An 8,247-nucleotide genomic window follows, 5' to 3' on the forward strand; every position below is an offset into this window, starting at 1 on the left:
CACCGTGCTCAGCCTAACTCCTTTTCTTTCTCTCTCACTACATATCCAATCTGCCAACAAACACCGTGTATTCTGCCTTCAGAATATAACCAGCATCTGTTTATTTCTCACCACGTCCACGATTATTACTATGATTCAAGCCGTTATCATCTCTCACCTGGATGAATGCCAACAGCTTCTTAATTGGACTTCCTGCTTCTTGTCCACCTCCACTCCCCAATTCAGAACCACAAGCAGAGAAATTCTCAGATTTTTTCTCAGAACCACAAGCAGAAAAATTCTTTTTCAAACCTATGTCAGATCACATTACTTCTCTGCTCATAATCCTGCAGTTATTCCCATTTCACTAAATAAAAACCCAAATCTTGAAAACTGCTTATAAGGCTCTCTTCAATCTGGCCCTAAGTCAACCCTGACCTCATCGTCTACTATTTTTCCCTCACTTATTCTGCTCCAGTCATACTGGATTCTTCTGCTGTTCCTTCCAAAGATCAAGCATATTTCTACCTTTTCCCTTACTCTTCCCTTTGCCTGGAATGGTCTTCCCCTAGATATCTGCATCCCACCACCTCCTTCAGGTCTGCTCAACTGTCACCTTCTCTGTGACTTTTCCCCCGATCATATTTAAAATTGCAACCCCATCCCTACCCTTGTATTCTTTATCCCTTTACCCTGCTCTATTTTTCTCCACAACACTTATCACCACCTAAAATACTACATATTTTACTTTCTGCTTGAAGACATGACTTTCTGTCTTTCACTCCCTGGCATTTAAATCAGTGCCTGGCACATGGTAAGTGATCAAGAGTCTATCTGTTCAGCTATGCTTTCATTTCCACCAGGGGGCCTAACAATCATGTAGCCTGGTGTTTCAGGAAAAGATCATAAAGCATCTGTAAGATTTCTTTCAGTGCTCTGATCCCTAGAAGGACTACAACTTGCCTAGAAAGAAAAAATGTGCTTTGTCTCGGCAACCACAAGGAGGAGTTGAGAAAAAGAACCGAGCAGAGAAACCAGATAATGCTGTTTCCCTTGCTTTTCCCACAGTAACCTCAAGGTGGAAGAACACTGGATCTGGAGCCGGCTGTACTGAATGAATGATTTTTCTCCATACTATGAGTTACCTAGACACAAACGTAAACAGGAAACATCACAATCCTTTCGAATGCCACAAAGAGGCCAAAGGAATCCATATACACTGGCCACTAAGGACAGGATGGGTGTTTCTTTAACTCCAGCACTAAAAATTCTCCACAAATTCAGGGGAGGAGCTCCAGTTAGCACAGAAAGACACATAACTCGCTGATGAAGGCCGAGTGTTTCAGATCGTCAGTACCCTCTGGCCAGAGAAGTATTAAGTTAATTCTATTTAATACTTAGGGCACCTAATATTCGTAAGCGGTATAAGCAAAGCAGGCCCACGTCTAAATTCACAGATTTAGCGGATCGCATGGAATTCATTAACATCAGATTCATTAAACACCCAAATCCATTTCCCACGGGCTTGTGACTCACCGCCACCTGTTGATGCCCACATTGGAGGAGCCGGCGAACCAGGGGTCCAGGATGTAGACGCAGCGGATGGTGTCGGCGCCCTGAATGCACTCCTTCAGGGCGGGGTTGTCGTGAAGCCGGAGCCCCTTTCGGAACCAGTGCACGGCGTTCACCCCCATGCCGGGGGGCGCGGCGGGTCCTCCACGGAGAAATTCAAGGAAGGAGGCTCCGGCTCATAGCCGACACCTTCGCTTCCAAGAGAACTGCCTCACCCGGGGAGTGAGGAAAGGGCGGCAGAGGGGGGACAGGAAAAAATGACTCCGAGGAGGGGACCGGAGAAGGCGGGGGCGCTGGAGGCGCAGTGGGAAGATGAATGGAGGTTGCCTAGTCGGCGGAGTCCGGGTGTGACGCCCTTCAGGAGCCCGCGCCCGCCGCAACCGCCTGGAGGCGACGCATAACTTCGAGGGCCTTGGACCTCCGGAGCCTGAGCAAGTTCCAGGAGCTCGAGCCGCCACGACGGCCCGAGCCGGCACGGACAGCCCCAGGAGGTTCGTCACGGAAACCTCGCCCCACCAAGGCGGCCCCTAAAGAAAAAACGGCCCGCCCGAGGTGAGTCACCGAGGAGAACGGGAGGGGAATGAGCCCCTGTCGGCGACGCTGTCTCTCGGCCCGGAAGAAAGGACCGGGGACAGAGGCTGGAAGCGGTGGTCGAGGCCGCTGGACGGTTGCCGGCCGGTGACCGGTCCCGAGGCTGCCCGGGTGACTCTGCCGCCGCCGCCGCGTCAGCGGCCTCGGCCCCGCCCCCGGCTCCTCATTGGAGGGCGCGCTCCCCTCGTGACCACCGGCACCTCACGTTTCTGAAGTGTGTTTACTACACTGGCTCGGAAGGGGAATCTGCTCGCGCTTCGGTCGCTTGTGAAGGAGCGGCAGCCACTTGATCCCAAAACTGTTGACCCTCGCCCACACGCTGAGCTCACTGCCTCTGCCCCTTTTCTGTGCCGACTGGTGGCCGTCCCTTGGAGGCAAATCGCGTTGACCACAGGCCCCTTGTGAGGGATGGCTTAGCCCCGCCCCCAGGGGCCGTGAGCGGCCACCATTGGCCGAGGCTCGCTGAGACCCGGATGAGCACGGGGATGCGGGGAGCTCGCGGGCGCGCGCGCTGCTCCGGGAGGCGCGCGTGCGCTCTCGCTGCATTCCAGAGGGTAAGGGGGCGGGGCCGGCGGGCAGGAGCGCGCTCGGCGATTCCTCCCCTGGCATTTGGGGAAGGCCTGGAAATTGTCCGGTTTCCTTCAGGAGCCAATGGTGGAGTCGGGCGGAGAGTGAGGGGAGGATGGAGTGGAAGGAGGACAGTGGGAGGCTCCACGTACATTTCAAGTCCAAACCATGTGCTTCAATCCTGCTTTGGCCAGAGAACCCTACTTTGGAGATTGTGGAGCTGTGCCCTTCCACTCTCTTGGCCCTTGGGTGCCTCCTCCCTCTTGTACATGCTCTGGGGAAAAGGGTAATTGGCAGGACGGATGCCAGGCATTCCTGGACTTCGTGGAATTTTTTTAATACTAGCGATATATATCATCAACATTTCACCCCTCATCTCTTACATTTAATGTAGTTTACCGGTCTCTTTGAAACTGGACGTTTGTCTACTTTTCTAGCGACAGTGAACTGTAGACCATAGATATATGCAGGCGTCCCTTAGATATATGATGCCCTTAAATTCATTCAATGATTACTTTTTGAATGAACTAGGCACTGTTCAAAACACTAGAGATACAGGAGATACTTAATAAAACAGACAAAAACCCCACCCCTCCTGGGGTTTGCAATTTGTCTCTTAACCTTTGCTGTTTTTTCCTCTATAAAATACACTTCTTTAGAATCCAGTACTCAATATTACCACCTTTGAGCTACCTAGGATATTTCTACGCATCCCTTTAGACTCAGATGAAATAATAACTAATTTCTGAAAGTATTCCTGATCCCTAGGGCAAATTTAGGACCTCCCTGGGTTCTCCAAGTATGTTTCTGATACATCACTTATCACACTACTGTGAAAATTAGTTGAAAAGTGCCCATACCTAGCAATACCAACTCAATAATAGTACTTACTATCATAATAATGTGCCTCCGATTCCCTCCGAAGTGTGATTTCTCAAGGAAAGGGTCTGTATGCAGTTTTGTTTTGTTTTTATTTTTTGCATCAACACCAGAACAGAGCCTGACATAGGCAAATGTTTATTTAATGAATGAATGAGTGAGTGAGTGAGTGCTGTTGGCCACCAGTGTGTTTGGCAAAGTTGAAAGAAAGAAGGAGATGGCAATTCTTATTGGTTGAATTGTGTGTCCCCAAAATTCATATAACCCTCAATGACTATAAATGTGGCCTTATTTGGAAATAAGGTCTTTTTACATGCTCAAGTTAAGATGAGGTCATTAGTGTGCACCCTAATCCAGTGTGATTGGTGGCCTCATGGAGAAATTTAGACACAGAAATATATATACATACAAGGAAAATACCATGTAAAGATTGGAATTGTGCTGCCACAAACCAAGGAACTACTGGAAGCTAGGAGAAAGACCTGGAACAGATCCTTTCTTAGCACCTTCACAGGACTGTGGCACTGCTGACACCTTGATTTTGGACTTCTGGCCTCTAGAACTGCGAGACAGTTAGTTCCTATTGTTGTTCTAAGCCTCCCAATTTGTGGTACTTTTTTACAGCAGCCCTAGCAAACTAATGCAGCAATAAAGTAAATTCAATACTCTAGAGAGCCAATCTGTCTGAATAGTCTTCCCTACTTCTGCTTCTGTTGCCACAAGAAGTATATATCAGCCTTTCTTTGGTTCTGTAAGAATACTTTTAAAATTATATATATGAATAATATGGTTTGGCTGTGTCCCCACACAAATCTCATCTTCAATTGTAGTTCCCATAATCCATACATGTTGTAGGAGGGACCCGGTGGGAGGTAATTTAATCATGGGAGCAGTTACCTTCATGCTGTTCTCATGATAGTGAGTGAGTTCTCACAAGATCTGATGGTTTTATAGGGGGCTTTTCCCCCTTTTGCTTAGCACTTCTCCTTGCTGCCTCTGTGTGAAGAAGGATGTGTTAGCTTCCCCTTCTACCGTGATGATCAGTTTCCTGAGGCCTCCCCAGCCATGCTGAACTGTGAGTCAATTAAACTTCTTTCCTTTATAAATTACCCAGTCTCGAGTGTGTCTTTGTTAGCAGCATGAGAACAGACTAATATAGTAAATTGGTACTGGGATGTGCTGCTATAAGTATACCCAGAAATGTGGAAGCACCTTTGGAACTGGGTAACAGGCAGAGGTTGGAACAGTTTGGAGGGCTCATAGGAAGACAGGAAAATGTGGTGAAGTTTGGAACTTCCTGGAGACTTGTTGAATGGCTTTGACTAAAATGCTGATAGGGATATGGACAATGAAGTCCAGGCTGAGGTGGTCCCAGATGAAGATGATCTTGTTGGGAATGGGAATAAAGGTGACTCTTGCTATGTTTTAGCAAAGAGATCTGTGAAACTTTGAACTTGAGAGAGATGATTTAGGGTATCTGGCAGAAGAAATTTCAAAGCAGCAAAGCATTCAAGAGGTGTCTTGGGTGCTGTTAAAAGTATTCAGTTTTAGATATTCACAAATAATGTGGTTTGGAATTGGAACTTATGTTTAAAAGGAAAGCAGAGTATAAAAGTTTGGAAAATTTGCAGCCTGACAATGTGATAAGAAAGAGAAACCTATTTTCTGAGGAGAAATTCAGGCCAACTGCAGAAATTTGCCTAAGTAACTTGGAGCCAAATGTTAATCTCCAAGACAGTGGGGAAAATGCCTCCAGGGCATGTCAGAGGTCTTTACAGCAGCCCCTCCCATCACAGACCCAGAGGCCTAGGAGGAAGAAATGGTTTTGTGGGCCAGGCCCAGGGCCTTGCTGCTTTGTGCGGCCTTGGGACTTGGTGCCCTGTGTTCCAGGTGTGGTCAAAGGGGGCCAAGGTACAGCTCAGGCCATGGCTTGAGGGTGCAAGCTCCAAGCCTTGGCAGCTTTAACATGGTGTTCAGCCTTGACAGAAGTCAAGAATTCAAGTTTGGGAACCTCTGCTTACATTTCAGAGCATGTATAGAAATGCCTGGATATCCAGGCAGAAGTTTTCTGTGGTGGCAGATCTCTCATGCAGAACCTCTGCTAGGACAGTGCAGAAGAGAAATGTAGGGTTGAAGCCCCATACAGAGTTTCCACTGGGGCACTGCCTAGTGGAGCTGTGAGAGGAGGGCCACCATCCTCCAGACCCCAGAATGGTAGATCCACTGACATTTTTCACTGTGCACCTGAAAAAGCCTCAGACACTCAATACCAGTCTGTGAAGGAAGCTGGGAGGGGGGCTGTGTCCTGCAAATCCACAGGAGCATAGCTGCCAAAGAGGTGGGAGCCCACCTCTTGCATTAGCACGACCTGGATGTGAGACATAAAGTCAAAGGAGATCATTTTGGAACTTTAAGGTTTAATGACTGCCCTATTGGATTTCAGACTCATGTGGGGCTTGTAAGCCCCTTCATTCTGGCCAATTTCTCCCATTTGGAATGGGTGTATTTACCCAATGCCTGTAACTCCCTCCACTGTATCTAGGAAGTAACTAACTTGCTTTTTATTTTACAGGCTCATAGGTGGAAGGGACTTGCCTTGTCTCAGGTAAGACTTTGGACTTGGACTTTTGGGTTAATACCTGAATGAGTTAGGACTTTGGGGGACTGTTGGGAGGGTATGAATTGTGTTTTAAAATGTGAGGACATAAGATTTGGGAAGGGTCAGGGCTGGAATTATATGGTTTGGGTGTGTCCCCACCCAAATCTCATCTTGAATTGTAGTTCCGATAATCCCCACGTGTTGTGGGAAGGATCCAGCAAGAGGTAATTTAATCATGGGGGCAGTTACCCCTTCTGTTCTCATGATAGTGAATGAGTTCTCATGAGATCTGATGGTTTTATAAAGGGCTTTTCCCCCTTTTGCTTGGTACTTCTCCTTGGTGCCTCCATGTGAAGAAGGGTGTATTGGCTTCCCTTTCCACCGTGGTTGTCAGTTTTCTGAGGCCTCCTCCAAGCCATGCTGAACTGTGAGTCAGTTAAACCTCTTTCCTTTATAAATTACCCAGTCTCAGGTATGTTTTTATTAGCAGTGTGAGAACATACTAATACAACGAAAACCCTGGGGAGGATCCCCTGAGCCCAAGAGTTAGAGAGCAGCCTGGGCAACATGGTGACACCCCATCTCTACAAAAGATACAAAGAAATTAGCCAGGCCTGGTGGCCTACACCTGTAGTCCCAGCTACTAGGGAGGCTGAGGTAGAAGGATTGATCTAGCTGGCAGATGGAGGCTGCAGTGAGCCAAGACCATGCCACTGCACTCCAGCCTAGGTGACAGAGTGAGACCCTGTCAAGAAAGAAAAGAAAAGAGAAGAGAAGAGAAGAGAAGAGAAGAGAAGAGAAGAGAAGAGAAGGAGGGAGGGAGGGAAAAGAAAAGAAAAGGGAAGGGAAGAAAGAAAGAAAAAGAAAGAAAGAGAGGAGGAAGGGAGGGGAAGGAAGGAGGGAAGGAAGGAAGGAAGGAAAGAAAGAAAGAAAGAAAGAAAGAAAGAAAGAAAGAAAGAAAGAAAGAAAGAAAGAAAGAAAGAAAGAGAGAAAGAAAGAAAGAAAAAGAAAGAAAGAGAAGGAGAGAGGGGAAGGGAAGAGGGGAAGGGAAGGGAGGGGAGGGGAGGGGAGGGGGATTAGGGAGGGAGAGGGGGAGGGGAGGGGAAGAGGAGGGGAGGGAAGGGAAGGGAAACCCTGTGTTCACTGTAAAGTATTAAGCAAATATGGGTCATTTTTACTGATGAGGATAAGCCTTGGGTCATCACCACGCTTAGCTTCCCCTCACATATGCAGCAGATCTGGTATACAAAGCTGTGCCTTCACTTGGATTGCTTCATTCTTCAGGGCCCATTATTGTACTTTTTAAAATATAATATTTTATGTTTCCTTTTAGGCAATTTGAAAGTAAGCAGATTGTGTCTAAAGACGTAAGAATTGTTTTCAAGCATCCAAATGAAACAGTGGGAGGTACAGAGAATATTGATTTGTATAGAGTTGACTTATGTTTGTGGATTGTTCATTCAATAAAGTCAGGTTTTTTTTTTAAACAGGCAGCTGTGTGGGGGTGTGTGTATAACTTTCATTTAAACATAAAATGCTAATTTATTATTAAAGTGTCAGTAGTGTCAGCTGCACATTCCTCAAATACTGAAGGGTTTTTATGGCATATAAATGATTTCGGGGAGGAGGGTTACCATTTAATACTAGCTATGGCTTTTGAGCACCTACTATGTGCAAGCTTATTTGTATAGATTATTATTAATCCTAGTAATCTTAATTATGGAGTTTATTAATATTTAATAATTATTTAATAAGGATCTGTGCCCAGTTTGCTGTTGAAGAAACAGAAACTCAAAAACACAAATACATAGTCAAACCCGTTGAAAAACTAATACTGTTTTTGGATCTAAAACTCTTTCCTTAAAATATACCATCCCTCACTGACACACACACTCCCATTCTTTTCAGAGTGAATATTATGTATAAAGGGGGAAAGAAGAGGTGGAGGCCATTGTTAGGAATCATTTTTGAAATTCTGGTTGCTCCAACATCGTGGTGGTAAGAGAGTACAGGACGAAGAGGAAGGGAACAGTTTGTATCTCAGCTTGCCATTAAATTAG

General features: G+C 46.4%; 1 protein-coding gene and 1 long non-coding RNA gene across 6 annotated transcripts in view; one reads left to right on the forward strand and one right to left on the reverse strand.

Moving 5' to 3' along the window:
• CRY1 (cryptochrome circadian regulator 1) overlaps positions 1-2,558 on the reverse strand; it is a 109,982-nt gene extending 107,424 nt beyond the window's left edge. For 2 of the 5 annotated variants that reach the window (XM_063615211.1, XM_055236783.2), the window contains exon 1: positions 1,516-2,558. In XM_063615211.1, the coding sequence (XP_063471281.1) occupies positions 1,516-1,673 (158 nt within the window). In that variant the 5' untranslated portion in view covers positions 1,674-2,558. The remainder of the gene's footprint in view (positions 1-1,515) is intronic. The other 3 variants (XM_055236782.2, XM_055236781.2, XM_055236780.2) reach the window with 2 other exon arrangements.
• LOC129459705 (uncharacterized) lies at positions 2,050-7,672 on the forward strand. The gene is made up of 3 exons (XR_010115157.1): positions 2,050-2,103; positions 6,161-6,193; positions 7,521-7,672. It is a non-coding gene; the product is annotated as an uncharacterized lncRNA (long non-coding RNA).
• Positions 7,673-8,247: the final 575 nt, after the last annotated feature.

The sequence above is a fragment of the Symphalangus syndactylus genome, chromosome 13 (genome assembly GCF_028878055.3).
Source record: "Symphalangus syndactylus isolate Jambi chromosome 13, NHGRI_mSymSyn1-v2.1_pri, whole genome shotgun sequence".
In the NCBI taxonomy this organism is placed as follows: domain Eukaryota; kingdom Metazoa; phylum Chordata; class Mammalia; order Primates; family Hylobatidae; genus Symphalangus; species Symphalangus syndactylus.